The sequence below is a fragment of the Phocoena phocoena genome, chromosome 11 (genome assembly GCF_963924675.1).
Source record: "Phocoena phocoena chromosome 11, mPhoPho1.1, whole genome shotgun sequence".
NCBI lineage: Eukaryota > Metazoa > Chordata > Mammalia > Artiodactyla > Phocoenidae > Phocoena > Phocoena phocoena.
This window is the reverse complement of record NC_089229.1, coordinates 21080198-21103239: the sequence shown is the minus strand read 5'-3', so window position 1 is coordinate 21103239 and position 23042 is coordinate 21080198. Positions and strand designations below refer to the sequence as shown.

Genomic DNA, 23042 nt, shown 5'->3' with positions numbered 1-23042 from the left:
GTTCCTCTGTTTCCTGACCCCACACTCCCCGCCCAATATAGGTCAGGCCTCAGTCACGCTCTGGCCATAACAGCCTCTTGCCTCCAGTCTCCGATCTCCCTATCCCACCTTTCTTGACCTTGCCCCAAGGTCCCACCTTTCTTGACCTTGCCCCAAGGAGTCTTCCCAACACGCAGGTTAGGTTAGACCCTCCCCTGCCAAAACCCTTTAAAGGCTTCTCTCTCTCTCTACTTGATATAAAGATTCAACTTCTTTGCTTGGAATTCAATGGCATTTAACCATATTCTGTCCCACTACATGCCCTCATCCAGCTCCCACTAATTCTCCCCACACTCTACCCTCCCATCAAGATGGATTATCTACCCTTCCTTGGAATTTCCATAACTCCGTGCATTTGCTCATTTCCCAGACTGTCCTTCCTCCCTCAAAGTCCATGTTTCAAAATCCTACTTATTCTCTGAGGTCCAGCTCAAATTCTACTTCCCTCGTGAGGTCTTCTGTGATTCCCCCTACTTGGAATTAATCAGGGCCATTCCCAGCCCATATAATACCTTTTCCTCGAGACACTAGACTTTTAGCTGATGGGAAATTGTCATATTACACTTATTTTACTAGGACAGTTTTTATTGCCTTCTGCTTGGAAAATTGTCATAACAAATGTGCAAATCTCCAAGTCTATGATGGAATTGCTGTCTCCCTTTAATGTGGCACGTCCTTCACAAGCATTTAGTGTGGCCATGAAATGATCACTTTTTCATCTACATTCCAATAATTTATTACTTAATTAGCTATCCTGTCACTCTGCATTTTTATTGTGTTGTGATTTTACTTCTTTGTCTTCCCCCTAAGTTGGAAGCTCTGAGGGACAAGGAATGTTTTCTTCATCTTGGTATCTCCCTTGCATTCTCTGATGCAGCTTTCAGATAGTAGGTATTTAAGATTAAGTTATTCTACTCTCTTGTGATGCAAGGGGGGCAATTATAACATAGTGGTTAAGAGCGTGGGCTTTGGTGCATGACTGCCTGGATTTAAATCTTTTTAGTCCAATTATTAATCATGTTATCATGGCCAAAATATTTAACCTCTCTGTACCGTTTTTTTTCATCTGTAACATGGGGACACATAATATTATCTTCATCATAAAATTGATATGGAGATTAAATAACTAAATGCAGGTGAAGTGGTTAGAACAACAGAGAGTGGGTGCTTAGTAAATGTCAGCTATTATTCCAACAAGCTGTTAAAATAGGAAGGACACTGCTGTCTCAATTTTGGCAAAGGCGTGAAGACAATAGATGCTACATTCCAAAGTGAGCCCATCTTGCAGTGGGTAGTTAAGAACTAGTTAAATCCCTCGCTTACTTTGAGGGTATGAAGCGAGCAGGAGTTGGAAGTTAGAGAGTGATCTTTAAAGCTTTTGGAACATGTGATTAGTGTGCTAGGAATCCCACATTCCCATTGCAAAGGGGTGGGGTGTGGCTGTCTGCCCCTGGGGGCCACCGCTGGAAAGTATGGGACTTTTGTGAGAATTAGGAAAAGGTGTCCCCCTTCTCCAGATAAAATCTGTACACTAAGGAGGCCCTGCTGCCCCAGGCCCAATGGAAGGGTCTTCAACAGAATCACTCAAGGAGATTGACATGTATTCCCTGCAGCTGAGGGACACTGAAGATTGGCCTCTGACTTTCACCTGAGAAGTTGAAAGGGCAAGAGGGTGGGTGGCTGACTGCTCATAGGTAGGTGGGAGCAATTTTCTCTGAGTCTGTTGGAGCAGAGAAAACTGGCATGGGGTTGAGTCCATGGAGTGGAGGGACCTCAGAAGAAAGAGGATGCAGGTGAATTGCCGAATTCCAAGATGCTGAAGAATGAGATGCAAGCCTTGGGCTAGAAGAGAGACATATTTGCCCTCAACAAGGAACTGCAGAGGAAAGTATCTCAGTGATGAGAGGAGTTCTCAAAAGAACCCAAACCAAGGGAGAAAGAGTCAGTTTCCAAAACTTGCTAGATACAAACCAGCTTCTAACAACACCAGGCAAGTAAGCTCTTTCCTGTCACTTCTTCCCCTGCCTCCCGCAGCCCAATCCTTATTCACCACTCCACCTCGACTCCAGAAGTGTCAGGAACCATGGTCATCCAGGTCTATGGGTGGAGGAGGAAGAGGAGAAACAGAAAGGAGGCCAGTCAGTCCCCTTCCCACCTCCAGGCAGCTGAACTGTAGCAGCTGTAGCTGTGGCTGCATGCTCTCCGGGGAGATGTTTATTTTAAAGCAAGGTTGGCATGTTTATTATTATACCAAGCTGCGTATATTAAGTACTGAATTGAAACCTCAAGGCTCACTTCCGAGTCTGACCTCTGTATCCAGAACTGATCATTCAGTCAGCCTCTCTGCCTCAGCACAGCCCAGGAACACGGAATTTCACTAGTTCGGTTGTTTGCCTCTCTTTGTTCTCAACCAACCTGTAAATTGTAAGAGGGCAGTGATAACTTATTCACCCCTGTACCACCAGCACCTAGAGCTCATTAGTATATAATGGTCTCCCAGTAAAGATACACTAATGAAAGTAATCTATCTTTTAAAACAAACCAAGATTTTTCCAAAGAGAGGCTATAATTCAAATGTGTCTTTATTTTTGAGAAATAAATCATTAACAACAGCAGCCATCTGGACCACGCAGCACAGCCAAAAGTACATTTGTCACCGATATGGTCAAGGATGGTCTGGGTGCCCCACGGGGGTTCATGAGAAAAATGCTGTGGCATCTCTCAATCCAAGTGTGTTGTTTGGAGACTCTTACTTCTTTCTGTTTCTTCCCCAGGTTTCTTCAGGAGAAGCATTACCAAAAATGCCGTGTACAAGTGTAAAAACGGGGGCAACTGTGTGATGGACATGTACATGCGAAGGAAGTGCCAAGAGTGTCGACTAAGGAAATGCAAAGAGATGGGAATGTTGGCTGAATGTATGTATACAGGTATTCGCAACAAGCAATTAAATTCCACTAAAAATCTCTTAAGGAGGCAGATGTCAGGTAACTCACATGATTAGAATTGTACGTCACATATTAAAGAAGAGACTTACTAAGCCGTCTAAGTTCTTGAAAAGGGTAATGAACCACTGAAATTGTCGAAACTGTCAGCTAAAGAGCATCTTATGCACCTGAAAGAAACAGCTGTGTTTTGGTGTCCATTGTTGCCATGAATTATACGTGAAGTGAAATGGCATTAACATACAGTCAAAATAACATGTTTTAATAAGCTACAAAGAACGACACTCTAAATGTTTCCTCCAAATATGATTTAATATCCTTCTTATTTATTGTTTAATCAGCATAAAAATTCACAGTTGTGGGAAAAATTAAGAATGTTCTATAAGGTGTAACTGCCTCTGAATTGTCTAAATAGAGTTTTAAACCTAGTCATTTTATTAAGACTCCTTTTTCTCTTAGTGCAGCTTTGAACCAATTTGTATAGGTTTACACAGGAAATTACTCCGAGTTTTAATATAATTCGGTCCTTCAATCAGATAAAGAGACACTGTATTAACTGCTGGCTTTGTGAGAAACCAGAATCTTCATCAAAATTTGGAATGCATGCTCGTACATAACATATTAATTTTTCATTCTGCAAATTCTACAGACCACTCAGATTCTGAGATATGTCCTATTCCTGCTCAAAACACAAATAGACAAACAAACGTCACCAAGGGGATGATAACATTCAGAGAGGGAATGCCACATGAAATAAAAGCCTTTGGAAGGTGACTCCAGTTCTATTGTTCCCCAACTGCAGGCAACTGGGATGGACCCAAAGAAATAACGCGTGCAGGAGGGGGGTAAAAATAGGTCAGTGTAAATAATCCAGCTCTGGATGGATGAAAATTTTATAGTGCCCGATCACAATCTCTTCTTAGCGTATATGAAACAAGAGACTGCAGTAGGGGCTGTGGCTGGAATCCAATCTTGCAGTGGAAACACTTACTTCGATCCTGGGTGGTTCATGTTCCTCATCACTTAAATATGAACCTGTTCCAGCAAAGTCCTGAGGACATTTTTCATGACTCCACCTACAAGAGTCGATAATGTTATTTACGAAAACACAAACTTATCTAGTAACAGATATAAGAGCTTTTGTATGATCCTATAAAATAAATACCCTGGACAAAGAAACTCTTGGAACTTCGTTTCATTAACATTGAGAGAATAAGGAAGTTAAATAGGAACATGGGAGATTGTTCTTCATTATTTTACTAGTTCTGTTTAAGTGTAAATTTATGGTGATATTGTATGATTATTCAAAAGAAAATTTCAAAGTCCCCTGGAGATATTTTCATCTGTATCTATATTCTTAATAATTTATACAGTTCTGAAAATTAACAGGACTTTAAAATTTTTCCCTAAAGGATGTTGACATCATTTTACTCGACACATTTACTTTTGTGTTTAATGTGAAATTGGATCTACTTCTTACAGTACAGTTATGTAAACATCGATGGAAAACAATATTAATCCTATGTTTTGAAACACTAGCTTTCAAGGCCCCCTAGGCCAGGAAGAGGGTGAGTGTCAGTCACCTTTTTTATTGAATACCTTACATTTGTACAATGCTCTGGTGTTACAGATTCTTTGCAGAAAGCTCATTTTAAAAAAATGACCTAATGATATTTAATCTACAGATAACTCTGTGGGTTAAATATTATTCTCATTTTACCAAGGAAGAAACTGAGGCTCTCAGGAGATACATTCATTTTTCAAGACCAAGTCTTAAAGTGTCAGTAGGGCTAGAATTAGCTCTGTGCTAAATGGCAAAGGAGACCTTTTGAGCGGACCACACCTCAGCTGCCTTGGGACCACAAACCCAACAGGACTTTCCTTGGATGGCGAAGACTCTCTGTTTATGTTTTCAGGCTTGTTAACTGACATTCAGTGCAAATCTAAAAGACTGAGGAAAAACGTGAAGCAGCACGCAGATCAGACCATTAATGAAGACAGTGAAGGACGTGATTTGCGACAAGTGACCTCGACAACTAAGTCATGCAGGGTAATGACGGGCCAGCGCGTCCACCATAGCTGGCGGCCACTGAGCTTCTAGGATGTTGTGACTTGGGCGGGGAGCTTTCACACCAGGGCCACAGCCACAAGCAGAATTTCATTTCAAGTGTGCATCAAAAGCTTTTTAGTCAAGAGGGTAATACATGCTTCCATGTAAAAATTCAAAGGATAGCAGTTACGTAAACATGGATGAAGTAAAATCAGTGAAAGTTCTCCATCTGCCTGATCCCATTCTCCTCCTGCTTCCCAGAGGTAACCGGTGGGAATGGTTTGGGCTTTAAAACGAGTGTCGATGACATTTCTTTCCCTGTCAGTGAGAAGGGAGGCTGAGACTGGAAAGGATGTGGACTCAACAGGGGTCTGTGGATTAGTCCTTATCGAGGGGTAAAACAGGGTGAATACACCTCTGTGGGTCAATAGAGAAAGGCCCTTCTCCCTGAGGTCACAAATTACTCAAGAAATCCTTTGGGTGACTCAGGACAAAATAGAGGAACAGCATCTTGGATGCTTAGCCAAACATGTTGTGATAATTCACAGAACATATGGAAGAATTTTAATTTGCCATTAGTTGAAAAACCTATAATCCATGATTGATTAAGTCACACCCTTCTGAATATTTATTATACTACTGACAAAGAAAATTTCATCCATGTTTAGTTTTGCAAATATGTTATTGTGTTCATTTCATAAAAAATAATTTTATGTAAAAAGTACAGTTGACCTTTGAACAACTTGGGGGGCGTAGTTAGGGATGTCCACCCTCGGGCAGTCGAAAATCCACATACAATTTCACAGTCTGGCCCTCCCGTAACCTCAGTTCTGCCCCTGTGAATTCAACCAACCACAGATTCTGTAGTGCAGTAGAACATGTTTAGTAAAAGAAATCTGTGTATAAGTGGACCCATGCAGTTCAAACCTTGTGTTGTTCAAGGGTCAGCTGTATTACTTTGTCATAGTGCTTCACCAATAACACTTTGGTAAAGGAAGCAACAAGTCGACACTATTATTCACACTCATCAAAAGATGCTAATCAGGGGGAAAGAGGTGTTTGTGGTCTGAATTGTCCAGATTGATGACTCACTACTTTGGGGGTTGGCAACAGTTCTGTAAAGGGCCAGATATTTTAGGCCTTGGCCACATGGTCTCTGTGAGAACTACTCAACTCTGCTATGGTAGTAGGCCTGATAGGCTTCATATCCTGATTATTATTTATTCACAAGAAATACATGAAAGGAATATTTTGTTATCCCTGTTTTATAGATAGGAAAATTACCCACTTGGGACAAATTTAGTGAAATGTGATGTGGCTTGCCCAAGGAACTAGAGAAAGCAATTACACCTTATAACAGAGTGCATGCACAGTTTCTGCCATATTTAGGGCTTTTTTCAACAATTTCTGCTAGTGGTTTACTCCAGATGAGGGTACACATGGGAAACATGCCTTATAACCAGCTTCCCTGACACCTTTCATTTTTTTGCCAGTGTAGGAGAAAACTGAACTCACCCCAGATCAACAGAATCTTCTTCATTATATTATGGATTCATACAGCAAGCAGAGGATGCCTCAGGAAATAACAAATAAAATTGTATGTACAGTATCTGAAGATACATGGGTTTAAAGTTAATATTTTCTGGAGCTTTTACTACCTTGGGGGTCAAATTCATATATGAATATGTTATTTAAAATGATGAAGGCTTAGAATTTAAGTTGTACATTTAAACTTTTTGCAGCATTAAACAAAGAGTAAGAAGTCTCATACCTAGCTTGATAATAGTAATTGTTCTCCAAGGATCTGAAAAATTTGAGCTGGGTCTTAAAATTTATTATCTAAATATGGTTCTATAGTGTAACAATATTATATTGATTTCTCCTTCTATCTACTTATTGTTTGCTTTTTTCTTAAAATTTAGTTAAAAGAAGAATTCAGTGCAGAAGAAAATTTTCTCATTTTAACTGAAATGGCTACCAGTCATGTACAGATTCTCGTAGAATTCACAAAAAAACTTCCAGGTATTTTTACATGTAGTTACTTTTCTACTACACTGTACAATATTCTTGTGACATTGAGAGGCAGGTCAGTTCATTGTAAAAAGGGAATAATGCCACATCTGCTTTATAGCTTTTTATTTATTTACTTATTTTTAAATTTTTATTTATTTATTTATTTTATTTTTGGCTGCATTGGGTCTTTGTTACCATGCGCAGGCTTTATCCAGCTGTGGTGGTCCCGGGCTACTCTTCCGTGCGGTGCGCGGGCTTCTCATTGCCATGGCTTCTCTTGTTGCGGAGCATGGGCTCTAGGAGCGTGGGCTTCAGTAGTTGTGGTACGTGGGCTCAGTAGTTGTGGCACACAGATTTAGTTGTTCCACGGCATGTGGGATCTTCCCGGACCAGGGCTTGAACCCGTGTCCTCTGCATTGGCAGGCGAATTCTTAACCACTGCGCCACCAGGGAAGTCCCCCACATCTGCTTTAAATTAATGTGTCTAATTACTATAGACACAAAATATTAGAGCCAGATAGGATATTTTAAATTATAATAATTCTCCAAATTGATAGATTAAAAAATTGAGACTTTCCAAAGTTGTCATTCATCCATTTATTCATTTAATAAGCATTTTTTTGAAATGTACTCTATGCTAAGTACCTAGCAATTACCATCAAGGAGAGTGATTAAAGGCTGAAATTTAAAAAAACCCAAAAAAACATGTATACAAAGTGCTGTTGAACAGAGAGAAAATGATTCCTAATTGTATCTGAGAAAGACAGGGAGCCTTCAGAAAGAATCATATTTGAGTGTAAAAGAAAAAATGGTTTTTCCCGGTGGTATGAAAGAGAAGGGGCATTCCAAGTCGAGAGATCTGCTTGTGAAAAGGTAATGAGGCATGAACAAGAATAGGATTATTAGAAATAGAAGAGAAGATTCAGCGTAGCTATAGAATAATGTCTGTGGTGGGCTCCTTGGCTAGACATAAGGCAAGTTGGTACCAGACTGATAAGGATGCCCTGGATGGTAAGAAGTTTTTGGTGGCTTTTTTTTTTTTTTCTTTTTGAGAGGAACATAATGAGATTTATGTTATAGATATATGGCTTTATTGGGTTTGTGTAAGATGGATTTGAATGACGAGGGACTGCAGGCAGGGAGGATCAGTTAGTATGCTACTGCACCAGTCCAGGTAGAGGGCTTGAAATACAGCAATAGCAGTGGGAGAGATAAGAGGAAACAAAATGAAGAGAGACTCAAAGACTGGTAGGGCTTGATGAACAAGTGTATGAATGGGATGAGGGAGAGGGACTTATCCACAGTCATTTAGATGGTGCCAGTACAGAAAGTGGAATTCAAGGTTCTTGTCTCCCAGTGCCACTCCTCCCCCATTCTTTCAGCCACATTATCAATGCTCTATAAGCCAATAGGTTTAAGTTGTTTCAGTGTTTTTAAAATATTTTAGTACATTAGAATCCATGGTCTAGTAGAGTATAATAAATATCTTGCATAGCAACATAACACTGTAATATTAAATTACAGAAGGAGACTTCTGATGTAAGATTTTAATTAGACAGTTTAATTTGCTTTCTTTTGTCAGCATTATGCTATTATTTTATTAAATGTGTCATGGATAGACATAAGCTTATATAAAAGTCATAAGATGTGGGGAGAAAGTTCTTGTTATCTTTGAAACATTAATATTCTCTCATTTATTAACAATGAAAGAGAAACTTAATTGTTATATGCCAATTTGGCTGAAAGCAATCATGATTTAAAAAAAGATTACACGAGAGTGATAACTGTGAGGGGAGAACTGGGAAAGGGAGAATGTGATGTTCTTTGTTGTTTATGGGAAAAGGTTTTTCAGTTCAAATGGTCAGTTGGTATTGAATCAGGAAATAATTGAAGGCGAAAAAGTATCTTATTCATAAGAAGGTAACTTATCTGAAAGCAATGGCAATATCTTACACATTTCTTCATTTCCAGTGCCTAACCTATTTCCTGAGGGAGAGAAAGAGTACAATTAATGCATGTTTAACGAGTAAAGTAGAAGGAAAAAAATTTTAATGCAGCAGGAAATAAAAGGCAAGAAAACCTTGAGAAAGAAAAAAATGCCTTTTAACAATAATTATAGAAATGACAACATTATTATATATAGTAATAATAGTGATATATAATACCAATAGGAAAGTGTGTTTTGTGAAAGACCCAGCTGAGTCACTCCTTTCAGCACTTCATTGAGCATAACCTGTGCCAGGCACTGTCCAGGGTGCTGGAGACTCAGCATGGCTCCTGCCCTCAAAGGAGCTCTTAGGTTCTCTAAGGTAGTGACTTTTTGAAGAGTCCTAAAAAAAGACTCAAGTTCTCAGAACAGGGGAAGGTTATTCATTATCAACAGGAAAAGAGATGGTCAATGCAGAGCTGCTACTTAGAGAAGAGGTTCTGCTGCTCTCATTGATCAGGCATTTGTGGCACTGAGGTGAAAATGAGACTTAGGACTGATTTAAGTTTCTAGGTTATATTTTAGGAAGAGAAACAAAGGGGCATACCTTCTAAGAGAGTGATTCAGAATCTTGGGTAGAGGGAGACAGGGAGTATAGATTGAAAAAGCCTATTCTTTACTCTCATGACCTGATTTTACACTTGGGGAAAAATGCAAATTATAGAAAGGGACTTAAATATTTGTTTATCAACATAGGGGTTGAATTTAGAAGATCAATGGACTTTGATAAAAAGTCCTACCAGATACTGCTGAACTGAATGAATAAGCATTTTCAGAACTCTAATGGAAAACTGATGAATTCATAGAAGTGCTAACAAAAGATCAAGATAAAAAATTAATTACATGGGACTGAGTGAACTGATGAGGATGATTATAATTTTTGTGACTTTCTGTTTGAATTAAAAAAAAAAAAAAAGTCCTACCGGAGACCTTTCCAAACATCCTTAAAATCATGTCTCAGAGAGCTGGACCATCTCAGAAGGCAGGCTCAGCAGGCAGGAAAAGAAGGACATTTCCACCCCATTTTTAAAGTTTTGTATACAAAAACTCCAAATAGATTGGTCCCATTGTAAGTAATTCAATCATGCAATTCAAACAATGCAGAAATTTATGGACCAGAAAGTTAAAGTCCCCTTCACAGCCATCCGTATCATCTTTATTATAGGCAACTATTGACAGAAGTCTGGTTTGATTTCTTTCATATATTTTAATCTATACACACATACACATACATAGGTTTTTGTTTTTAAACATGTAAGTGAGATTGTATAGTACATATTTGTTTTGGGGTATCGTTTTTTCTTTAACATCTTCCCATATATGTATACCAGCCTCATGCTTTTAACAGTTGCATAGTATTCCATTGTAATAATAATAGTTAACATTATTTAAGTATTTGCTGTATGTCAAGAACTGTACTAAGCATTTAATATGATTGCCTCATTAATACTTCTGCCAATCCTAAGGGGTGGGTGCTTTTAGAATCCCTATTTTGGAGATGAGGAAACTGAGACACTAAGAGATTGAGTACATTTCCCACGACCACAAAGATAGTAAGTGTCAGAGACAGAATTTTATTCTAGGCAATCTGATTTTAGAGACCTTACTTTATACTGCCCTCCTATGGCTCTACCGTAATTTATTTAAGTAATCACCATTAATGGACTCCTGCTATGTTTTCAGTTCTTCAATTCATTCATTTATTCATTGAGCAAGTATTTTTGAATGCCTACCATCAAGGTAGTGACTTTTAATCCTTAGCATTACTCTCTTCTCTGAACTCCTTTGTTATTTAATGTTTTTCTAGGGCATTTAGACCCTGATGGCATTAGTTTATCTCTATTTGTGTTTTGTGTGTCTATGTGTCTGTGTGTACATATATGCGTGTAAATTTGTGTTTGTTTCCATTTCATTCGTTTAGTCATTATTAACTTGCTGAATAGTCACTACTCAACAAATAATTCTTGGATACCTATTATACGCCAGGCACTTGGGATACAACAGTGAATAAAACAGGCAAAGTCTCTGTCCCCAAGAAGTTTATACTCCAGGAGAGGTGGCAGATAATTAACAAATAAGCAAATAAACTTATAATATCATGTCAGGCAGTAGTAAGTTTTATGAATGAAAATAAAGCAGGTAGGGACTAGTGAGTGCTGGGGAGTACTATTTTAGGTAGGGTCACCTTGAAGCAGAGGCCTGCATACACTGAGGGAGTGGGGCATGGGGATAGCTGGGGAAGAGCATACACCCTGAGGCAAAATCAGACTTGTGTATTCACCACAGAGCCAGAGGTCTGTGTGGCTGGAGCACAACAACTGAGGAGGAGGTGATAAAGGAGAAAGTGAGGTCAGAGAGGCCACTGGGCACTATAGCATATAAGCCTGCATAAGGACTTTGGATTTTCTGGGCAGTGTTATATGTCTTCAGGTCATCAGTTTTTTCCCATATGTCTCTGATTTTCCCGACCCCACATGTGCAGTGCTGAGCTCGGAGCAGATACCTCAGCATGGCCCTGATTGGTTTTTTGGCGGGCGGGGTGGAATGCTACCCATTCTTCACATTGATTAAAGACTCAACGAGTTGGCCAAATATTCATTTAAACCTCTGAATACATGTAAAATGCTTTCTGGCTTGTGGATGCTTCCATTCTGCAGAGTTGACCCTCTCTGACCCTCTCCGATGTGACAAGATATGACTAAAATAATGGCTCGAAGAGAATCTACTTTATCTCCAATATTTCATCTGAATCAGCCTGTCTCTTCCATAGTATATAAGTATACATATTTGGTATGGACTTGATATCCTCTTTAGTCTGGACTTGTTAAATAAATCCTGCTCAATGAAGATAAAAGTCAGCTTCTATTTGGGGGAGTACAAGAGATACTTATTGACTCAGTTTAGCTGCTCAATCTTAAAACAATTACAAAATCACTTTATGGAAAGGTTTTATCAATGGGGATGGTGGTGATGATGAAATATTGTTATACAACATTCACAATTTTTGATACTGATTTGATTATCATCTTCACTCAGGGTTTCAGACATTGGACCATGAAGATCAGATTGCTTTGCTGAAAGGGTCTGCAGTTGAAGCTATGTTTCTCCGTTCAGCTGAGATTTTCAGTAAGAAACTTCCAGCTGGACATGCTGACCTATTGGAAGAGAGAATTCGAAAGAGCGGTAAGTAATTTGGCTAATGGTAAAAAATTTGTTCCTGCAAGTAAGAATTTGTACATCCCATGAAGGCAGGCCTCTTGCCTATCTTATGCAGTTATATGCCCACTGTGACTAGCATAGAGAACGATACTAAAAGGAATAGATGAGAATTTAGTGACTTGGTTCAAAAATTCTTGTTGTAATAGCAAAATACCAAAACTACTCTTTTCACCTCATTAAGATGAAGGACCAAAGGAGAAATTTTTTAAAGATTGGAATGTTAGTCTGATTTTTAAAATAGCCTAAAGGAGCTGGGATTATTCAGTCTAGAAAAAGTTTCATTTATTCAAAATCTTCAGGTATGAGTGACTATGTATCAAACTATTATCCATCTCGATGCAAAGCAAAATGAGAAATAATACTAATAGCAACACTTATACATAATTTATTAGGTTTCAGACACTGTTCTGAATACTTTATATGTATTGGTTCATCAAATCCTCATAAAAATCCTATAAGTTCTGGTATTATTCCCATTTTATAGATGAGAAAACTGAGACAGAGAGTGGTTAAATAACTTTTCCAGAGACAGACATGAAGCCTGACTTCAGAAGCCATATATATTAACCACTATACTCTACTGCCTCTCAAGAGATAAAAATGAAATAATAATGAATAACACAATTTAACTTACTATGGAGGAATACTGTGACAGAGAGGGTATGGAGATGACAATGTATGGTCTTTGTCCTCCAGGAACTCACAGACTAGTGGGGAAGGTGTACAAGCAAGTGGTCCTAAATCAATGTGCAGTGTAATAGGGACTATTAGGAATGTGTATATAAAATGAAATTGAAGCATAAAGATGTGCCTGCCTTCCTGTGAATCTACTTGGTGAGTCACAAAAGGCATACAAAGTTAACAATTGAAACATGGAACTTGTCAAGAACAAGTTAAGAACTTGTCAAGCCACAAAAGTCTGAGAAAGGCATTCCAAGAGATATAGCCATTATTACATAATAATATAGAAATTGCAGGTACAAAGATGTGGAGAAATGAGAGAGCATCTGTGTATAGGACTCACAAATACCTTGATATTTCTGGAAAATAATATTTGTGGAGCTGAAAATGTAGTGAGTACTAGATTATTAAAGATGGCAAATACCACAAAAGGAGCTTTAGTTCTTATATAATGGGGATTCTTGGTAATATTCTGAGCAACTATGATACGACCATAGCAGTACTGTGGAAGATCTTTCTAGCAGTAATTTGAAGGAAGGTTTGGAGGAATTGAGACAAGAGGCAAGTCTCTATAAAGAGACCAATGCAATAACTAGGTGAGAAAGCATGAGGGTCTTGCAGGTTAAAAATACGTAGTGATCAAAAAGAAAAAACCCTGCTTGAGAACATAAGTTTCAGAACTTGTGATACTGCAAGTTTCAGAAGAGTTCAAGAATGAAGTTTTCCAGAACACAATCTGTATGAATAAAATGCATGCCTCCAGCTCATAATAAGATAATTTACCCAAACCTCAACCACATATTGTGACAATAAAAACCATCCAAACTCACATGCTGCTTCGTATTTTATTATCTATAATGATGCTTCCATTTATTAATATTTATGAATTTGCTTCTCCCAGTGGATTTTCAGAACATTGCCTCTTCCCCACACCACAGAAAAACCTGATCTTGCAAGATGACCTTTCAGAATAACTCTTTATTTTTATATAACACATTCTTATTTCTACTGTACATTTAATTCCAGAATAACATAACATTTCAAAGTTACCCTGTTTAAGCCTATAGAACTCTTTAAAGAACATCATGTGAAATTTCTTTTCTTGTTCTTCAAATTCACACTCTTTTGTTTGCTTTTATCAAATCCCATCATATATACAAAGATACTGTCTCCTGAGACACATTTGCTTAGTGAGGGTTACAGGGTTTATTTATATTAATTGAGGCTTCAGAACACATATCTGATACAACCTGTGGCTGAGTTGTCTCTACATAATTCTAGTGCATCAATTTCTTTATTCCTAATGTGGTATTATGCAAAATTCATTTATAAGCTGGAAGTTTTTAATAAATATAGGAATAATCATATGGTACCATAAAATATGATAGAACTGAAAAGGGCTTTCTAACACTGAATGAGTTTACATTTTAGCATTAAGGAAATTAGCAATAACTTCTCACAGACTTAACAGAACAACTTGTGCTATGTTCACTTCAAATACAAATAACCTCTGAAATTTATAGTATTTTTCGGCCTTTTTTGATTCCCCGCAACAGACATGAGTGAAATATTCAATTCAGTAAGTGTTTATCAGGATGAAAGTATACCTTGTGATTTTACAATGGTTTGCTTTTACATGCATCCTCTCCTTAGTACTTCCAATGGCCCCTAAATGTGAGTGTTGTGTTCCTATTTTATAGATGGGGAAACAGGCTTAGATAGGCTAGGTGACCTGCCCAAGGTCATACAGCTAGTCAGTAGACTGCCAGGAGGTGAACACAGGTGTTCTACTCAAAGCCCAGTGCCATTTCTACACATTGCACCTGACACTCGCTAAGATATAATATTTGCCCAACTGTCAGCTGGTAGGGAATATTAAGACCCAGTAAGACATGGTTCCTGCCTTTTGGTTGAGTGAGAAAGCATAAGCAGCAGCTAGCAATTTGAAATTGCTTTTAAGCAAATGATAAAACGAATAAAGACAATGAGGTCAGAGGAAGGAGAGATGCTTATTAGAGTAATGAAGTTGTAGTAGATAGTAAAATATACTGTACATAGTATATTGTGCTTATCTTTTCTGCTCTTTAAATATATATGATTTTGCTGCTTTAACCTTGGCAACTTGTGCAAAATGAAAACAATAAGAACTAAATTCTCTGATGAAGCCCATATAAGCTGATTATCAGTTCATAGACAGTCTTGGAAAGAAAGGTTGGAAATGTACAGAAACAAATGACAATATTTATGAGAAAGTTTAATTTAAGAGTTAGAATTCTTACCAACTCTCATGTTGCTTTTTAAAGTTGTCACACAGTAATTTTGGCATGGACAAATTTGGGAGTCAAATTATAGGAAGAAACCTCTTCAAAGTAAAAGAGATTATTAAAGTAATAAAAGCGTCAGTATTTCCATTGCCCCTCAGCAGTATTCACCAAGCCTTCTGTACTTGCCCAGTTTAGGACATTATGTATTTACTTATGTATCTGCCTCCTCCATTAATCTGTAAACTGAGGACTATTTCCAGCACCATGACAGTGCCTGACACAGATGAGGCACACAAAAATTGGTGAATTTGGTTGAGATGAACCTGAAACTTGACAGTCCAAATCCTGGCAACTCTTAATCATCGTTATCCTAAGATAAATTTTAGCCAGTAGGACTACTGGAAAGTATGTTATTTATTAAATATCTTAAATATTTTACATTGAAACAGTTATTTTCTGAATTGCTAATGTGACGGCAGCCTTTTACTCAAGGCCAACAGTATGGTACAAGTGACTCACTGAGTGGAGGTTAGCAATTGAAACAGAGGCCAAGGTCCAATCTCTTAGCACCAAGAGAATGTTTCCATTGTCTGAGTGGCATCCTTTCCCCTAGCACATCTCACAGCTACGTAACCTTCATTGCTAGGCACAAACAAAACATAATATTGCCTAATTTAACAAGCATTTATTACTCTCCTACTCTGTCTCCAGCAGGACCCTAGTTACTAAGGATACAGAGAGGAATAAGAAACATCTTTATTCGTTAGGTAGTCTGCCAGGCATTGGGACTACCGCAGTTGACTCCTGCTCTCATAAACTGTATATGGTATTTCACACTCTAATGGGAGGGAGAGATATGAATTGTGAGAGGTGCAATGGAATTGAACATAGAGAAGGGAGCAACTAATGATAGCAAAATTTGAACTTGGCCCTGAAACATGGGTAGGGTGTCCTAGCCGAACAAGGATGCCTTGTATATGTGCACTTGTGTATAATACACACACATACACACCTTGGCTTTATTTTTGTCCCCAGTGAAAATAACTTAAAAGAGCATAGTGTTAATTCTAATAATCACATGGTTATTCTCTCAGAGAATATTTCTTATCACTGGACAATTAATTTATCAATCACAGACCTCTTTTTTTTTTTAAGGCAAACAAGAAACAGAGGAGCAGAAACAATGGTTTTTTACAACTGAACATTTCCATGGTAGTCTTTGTGATTAAGTTAGAAAATAGCCCCCTCTTGTGACCAAAAATCAACTAATTGGACTTGAGGAAGTTTCAGAAAGGAGGAGTCAACACGAAAACAGGAAAAGACTGCCCCTTCAGGACGATGCTATTGCTACATTTCTTATGTTAGAAATTGCTGGCTCATAAACACTTAAAACACCCTTCGTTTATGTTGGTGTGATTAATTCTGATTATTGACTCTAATTCCAAAAGCAGGTTTATATTTTATCTATCCTGTAGGAAAAATGTTATTAACTCTTCTATTATTTATTTTCTACATTTTCTCTATATTCACTGTTGTTCTTTACAAGGTGCACAAGATAAACAGTTGTAATAAACATTTTAACCTGTTTTTTTTTTTTTTCCAAAAATTATCAATTGCAATTAGATAGCTAATGGAGGTATCATCTTTGGAGGGTGAGAGAGGATTTAGAAAAACAAATAAAATAGAAAATTAGGTAGTCAAAGATGATTTCATAAATATTTTCAAATCTGTTGCCTTTAATCTTATCTCCAAACCCTTATATACTATTTAAAATAATGACACAGTCGTGAATTATTATTTTAGGTAACCACAATTAACGGGTGTAATACCCAACTATTGAAGACTGCCATCTTTTGAAGATGAAAAAGAACAGCTTTATTAACAAATACAGATCTTAGCTTAGCTTTAATACTTAGAAAAATACTAGGGCAAATCACTGATCAGCCAATTTGTATTCATCCCTAGCAAACTGCAGAATGCAAAAACAAAACAAAAACAAAAATGTAGCTTTGTAAACACAAAAGTACATGAGCTTAATCGAAGGTTAAGATGGAACTAATGTGTTGACCCAATTCTCCTGAATAACAACATTAATAGTTCTTTTTATGATTATTTGCTCTAACATTTATTGAGGGTTTACTATGAGCCAGGCTTGGTGCTAAGACCTCTACATATATTATCTCATATAATACTATTGATATAACTCACATTTCACAGATGAGGAAACTGAGGCTTAAAGAGTTTAAGTAATGTGCCCGAGATCAAGTCATAGGTCAGCTTTTAAACTCAGGCTTACTGCCTCTTAACCACTATGTTTGTTGGAAACCGGGACTAGTAGTCCCAGCCTCACATACTCCAACCCTCTGCATTTTAAGTTGTATCTAGTTTGCTCATGGGTATTCAGTTCAGTCTGTAACAGCTGGATAGAGGGCAGTCTTCCACATGGTGTCATCCCCAAGGTGCTCAACAAAGACACTGTCGTTAAGAGAGCCAACTGGTGTTGATTAAACGTCAAAGGAGAAGAAAGTGTGCTACTTTGACTAAAGACAGAAAGGCCAAGGATTCTGTTTGAGAAGATTCTTTAGATTCATCTAAAGGTGAGGATTCAGGCTTTCTGATCCTGTGAAGTATAATATTAGATGATAATTATACTCTTTAGCATCTGGAATCCAACTTTATTCTGGTGTGTTTCAACTGAAGCTCTAAGGCTTTTAGGTCGGGTTTGGGATGGAATAGAGTAGTCTATTCTAGTGTGGACCAATTCTGGGAAACTCATCTTAATTCATCCATAAGTCACAACACACCTTTTTTTTTTTTTTTTTTTTTTCTGTCTGCACAATTCCCCAGTCAAAGCTTTTCTGGAGTGGAGCCATGCACAGAACAGGCACCAAACTAATAGCTGTTGAATGATTGGAGGAAGTGGCACAAAGGAATCTTAAGTTATGAAGAGGAGTAAGTTATAAAGGAGAAGGAAGATATTCCAAGTAGAGAGAACATGTACAGAACTGGGCAATAAGAATTGTTTAGGGAACTCCGAGTGCCTGAACATGGCTGGAGTATAGGCTGTGTGATAGAAAGATAGTACCCCTTAGTCACAACTAAGAGCCAGCACTCTGAAGCCTACTAGCTTTGGTTTGAATCCTGGTTCCACTTCTCACCAGCTGTGTGTCTTTGGTCAAGTTACATAACCTCTCTGTACCTATCTCATGGGGTGTTAGAAAGATTAAATGAGTTCTAGCATAAGAAGTGCTTAGAACAGTGCCTAGTACATAATGAGTACTCAGTAAATGTGAACTCCTATTGCTATCATGTGGGTGAGTATTGGGTGGTGGGAGAGGCAGGGGACGGGTCCAGGAGTTTCCTATGTAAAAAGGAAGAACATTTATGCCAAAAGCCATGGAGAGTTTTTGAAGGTTTGTAAGAATTGGGGAGACAGGGTGTGGTTTGAATTTTCGAAAGGTGATTCTAGAATGGTTTAAAGAAGACCACAATGAAGACAGGAAGACCAGTAAGGAGGCAATTGGAGTGATCCGGATGAAAAGAAAGGGAGACTTAAACTAGGTCAACCAGATGCAGTGAAGAGGGGAGAGAGCACCAAGTGAGAGTTAGCTGGTCAAATACGCAGGACTTGACTCAATCCAGGCATTGGACTGAGTTAGAGGAAGGCTGGATCTTGGTTGTCAGGTGGCGACAGTTGGATGGGTGAGGATACCAATCACTGAAAATGGGAACATCAGGAAAGGAGCGGATTTGGAGGAAGGTGGGGAATTTAGTTCTATACATGGTGTCTTTGATTTTGGACACACTGAGTTTGAAGAGAAGGGCCAAGTACCATTGCCTACTAGGCAATGGATAAACAGCTTTGGTACTTCAGAGAGAGATCAGAACTCTGATAAGAATTCTAGCCAATGTATTAAGTAGAGTTTATATTTCTGGACTGAAGAACAATCATTTTTTGTTGGTTAAGATGCTGTCTATGTCTTGATTATAGATAGTAATGTTAAAAAGATTAACTAAAGCCCATCGAGAGCATGGTGAAGTTCAGAGATTCTTTTGGCAATTCGAGAGCATTATCATTTATTGTTACATAGTAGTGACTAAAACAAAGGCACTGCCAAAATCAAAGACATACAAATCACTGATTAGGTTATATTTTCAGGATTTTAACTGATCTTCTTTGCAATGCCTCACCTTTGGCTGGGACATTTAATATATAGTCATTATTTAAATGTGGCTGGGACGTTTATCAAATGTCTGCATATGGGTATATTAACATGTATGTATATATATATATATATATATAATGTTTGTAATTTTACAGTTTTCAGTCATTCAAAAATTTTACTATGCCTCTGCAATTTTTCACCTTTCCCCCATAGGTATCTCTGATGAATATATAACACCTATGTTTAGCTTTTATAAAAGTGTTGCAGAATTGAAAATGACTCAAGAAGAGTATGCTCTGCTTACAGCAATTGTTATTCTCTCTCCAGGTAATTTCAGTGTTACATTTTTATTTTTATGCCGTTTGTTGGTTTTCCCATCAACTATAGTAGTAATATTAAAGAAAATCTTGGATAAAAAACATAAAGAGAAAGTAAAATGGCATATAATTCCACCAGTCAAATGGAACCATTGTTAACATTTCAGTGTAGTTGTTCTCAGCCTTTTTCTAAACATCATACTCATTCAGTAATTTCATTCTGAACACCTTATATGCACTAAACATGTTTCTAGACATTGTGGGATATAGCAGCAAAGAAACAGGCAGGATACAGCTACATGGAGCTTACATTCTAGTAGGGTGAGAAAGACAGTAAATAAAGAAATGAATACAAATAATTTTCAGGAGGTGGTAATACTACAAAAAATATAAAGATGTGGGTATAAGGAAAGAAAGCAGCAGCAAAATGCTGTTTTAATCAGTGGTCAGGGAAGGCTTTCTTAAGGGGTTGAAGATTGAGCAAGGACATAAATTATATACTTTTAACATAATAAAGAACATACTGTCTTTAAGTGTACTTTTCCCATGTCATTAAATAATTATATTGGTAAAAGTTTGTTGTAATACATACATCATATTCTATTGTATGATGTACAGTCATTTACTCAGTTTTACCATGTTTTGATATTCAGGATGTTTCCAGATTTGTTGTTGCTGTTGTTTTAAACAACGTTGAAATGAACACCTTTGTACATAAAATTTGTCTATATTTTTGATTAATTATTTGGGAGTAAGTGATGCCATGTTCATGATTTGTAAAGCTTAATTACAATGATAGCCTTAAACCACTTTTTTTTTTTTTTTTTTTTTTTTTGCGGTTCGCGGACCTGTCACTGTTGTGGCCTCTCCCGTTGCGGAGCACAGGCTCCGGATGCGCAGGCTCAGCGGCCATGGCTCACAGGCCCAGCCGCTCTGCGGCATGTGGGATCTTCCCGGACCGGGGCACGAACCCGTGTCCCCTGCATTGGCAGGCGGACTCTCAACCACTGCGCCACCAGGGAAGCCCTTAAACCACTTTTATACATGATACTGAGGCAGAAGCTAGTTGTTAGTTTGTTTTACCATAAGAAATTATAATTTAAAAAAGAAAAACTTTTCAGCGGTACATACTAAAGTTACACATATTTATACCCTATAACCCAGCAATTCCAGAATATACCCACCAGAAATGATACTTATGCCCATCACAGAGTTTACCTTGAGTGCGTTTATTACCTAGTCCAACCTCGTACTGCTCCCTGCATGAGGGGCCAATAAATCAAGAGACGAGGTGTTGGGACAAGGAATAGCAACTTTATTTGGAAAGCCAGCAGACTAAGAAGATGGTGGACTAGTGTCCCAAAGAACCATCTTACCCAAGTTAGAATTCAGGCTTCTTTTCTACTAAAAGGGGAGAGGGTATGGCTGGTTGCTGCAAACTTCTTGATGCTAGAATCCTTTGTTCTTGCAGCTGTCCACGTATGTGCCGTCACAATGTTCCTATAAACCTCCAACAAGATAAATGTTGTTCTCTGTTCTGCAACTTTTTATCTCTATATGAATGGAAAAGTGTTATACCTTTAAAGGTCAGAACCTTGAGAATGGGATCTCGTGTATATTTCAGGCTCTAGGCAACATTCTTTCACAAAAGGCACAGAGCCAGCATGGCTAAGCACAAGCAACAGAGCACAAGGGTTAGAGCTAAAGGAATAGATTCAGTATGGAGTCTTTCTGGTACACATTGATTGGAAGGAGAATTCAGGGAGGCCTCTGGGGGGCAGTAAAGGTCTTATAGCTTGATCCAGTTGTGATTACATGAGTCTAAATACGTGTGTGTAAAAATTCATCAATTTGAATACTTAATTTGTACATTTTAAGTGTACATTTATAACTTACACTTCAAAAACGTTAACATTACTGTAATTATGCCAAATTATTACTTTTTTTGTCATTTTATTTTAAACTTCTAAACAGACAGACAATACATAAAGGACAGAGAGGCAGTAGAGAAGCTTCAGGAACCACTGCTTGATGTGCTACAAAAGTTGTGTAAGATTCATCAGCCTGAAAATCCTCAACATTTTGCCTGTCTTCTGGGTCGCCTGACTGAGTTGCGGACATTCAACCATCACCACGCAGAGATGCTTATGTCATGGAGAGTGAACGACCACAAGTTTACCCCGCTTCTCTGTGAAATCTGGGATGTGCAGTGATGGGCATTGAAGGGGCAGGGTCTAGCTCTTCATTTTCCTCATAATATAAATCCTATATATAACTTTCCTTTATTTCATTTGTACCTGGTTTTATGCAAGAATTCTCATCAATATTTATGTGGTAGTTATATAACCTCCACAATTGTAAATGTGGGGCTAGGTTGAAATACTTTCTCTACATTGTATTCTACAAGGCTTCAGGGAATCTTTCACTCAAATTGGTATGCCCTGTTTGCCTAATTAAATTAATTACTTCAAGTCTATCTGTTGAAATAGGGAAAATTTCATTTTGCTCTTCATCTTACCTTACTGCATATATTTTATTAAAAGGCTGTGTTCAATTTGGACAATAAACTGAACATAATGGCAACAGGCTTTTCTTTGGGATCAAAATTTGAAAAATATACAACTTATTTCTTTAAATGATGAATAGCATCCTATCGAATTTGAGGGGGTAATTTCCAAAAAGGTAAACTCTTAGGACATAAATTGTGCTTTTCTCATCCCTGGAAGCCCTGGTGAATATTCATTCATTTTCCATAGCCCCCTGATCATTTCATATTCTTTGAAGTTCAAAGAGAATAGCATACAGAAAAGTTAATTATTCTCACATAAAACATTCCCTCAAGCAATCTCTTTCCTTAGTTAGGTCTTGAGGCAGCATTTACAAATTCAGAGTAGGCAGATAACTCCAGTGATGGGACATTCCATTTAGTCTCTTAAAAGTGCTCACTATTGGCTTTAGTGCATATAATTAATCATTTTTCATTTGTTTGTTTTGTTTTTGGAAAACACTCCTTCAGCAGGGTGCACGGCTGTGGTATACTTCCCCCAAGGCAGGAATTAGTTCATTTCCTTCCTTCATTGTTATACTGTTGCATTCTTCTCCCCATTTTCCTTTGGTGAATACAATAAAACACCTATAAGTGATGGGCTTATATGTCCCTTTCTCCTGAAATCAGCCAAAACGGAGCTTGCTTAGCAAGCAAAGAGGTTTTCGTATTAAAATATTAGGGCAACCCTGAAGTCCTAAAAATGGCTAGTCAGTAGAAAACGGAGTGAGTTGGGGCTAACATTAGTTGGATTCCATTTGCTACAAAAAGACTTGAGTCCCCTCTAGGTTAGATATTGCTGCTAATCTCCATAGGAGA

The 23042-nt window shown here is 37.9% G+C and overlaps 1 protein-coding gene across 9 annotated transcripts in view; it reads left to right on the top strand.

Annotated features, from left to right (window-relative positions):
* Positions 1-22813, top strand: part of NR1H4 (nuclear receptor subfamily 1 group H member 4) — a 48857-nt gene extending 26044 nt beyond the window's left edge. The window contains exons 3-9 of one of the 9 annotated variants that reach the window (XM_065888243.1): positions 2814-2954; positions 4898-5031; positions 6530-6628; positions 6954-7053; positions 12068-12214; positions 19575-19688; positions 21653-22813. In XM_065888243.1, coding sequence (XP_065744315.1) covers positions 2814-2954; positions 4898-5031; positions 6530-6628; positions 6954-7053; positions 12068-12214; positions 19575-19688; positions 21653-21891 — 974 coding nt within the window. In that variant the 3' untranslated portion in view covers positions 21892-22813. Of the gene's footprint in view, positions 1-2813; positions 2967-4897; positions 5032-6524; positions 6629-6953; positions 7054-12067; positions 12215-19574; positions 19689-21652 lie in introns of all 9 variants that reach the window. The other 8 variants (XM_065888242.1, XM_065888246.1, XM_065888244.1 and 5 more) reach the window with 8 other exon arrangements.
* The last annotated feature ends 229 nt before the right edge of the window (positions 22814-23042 follow it).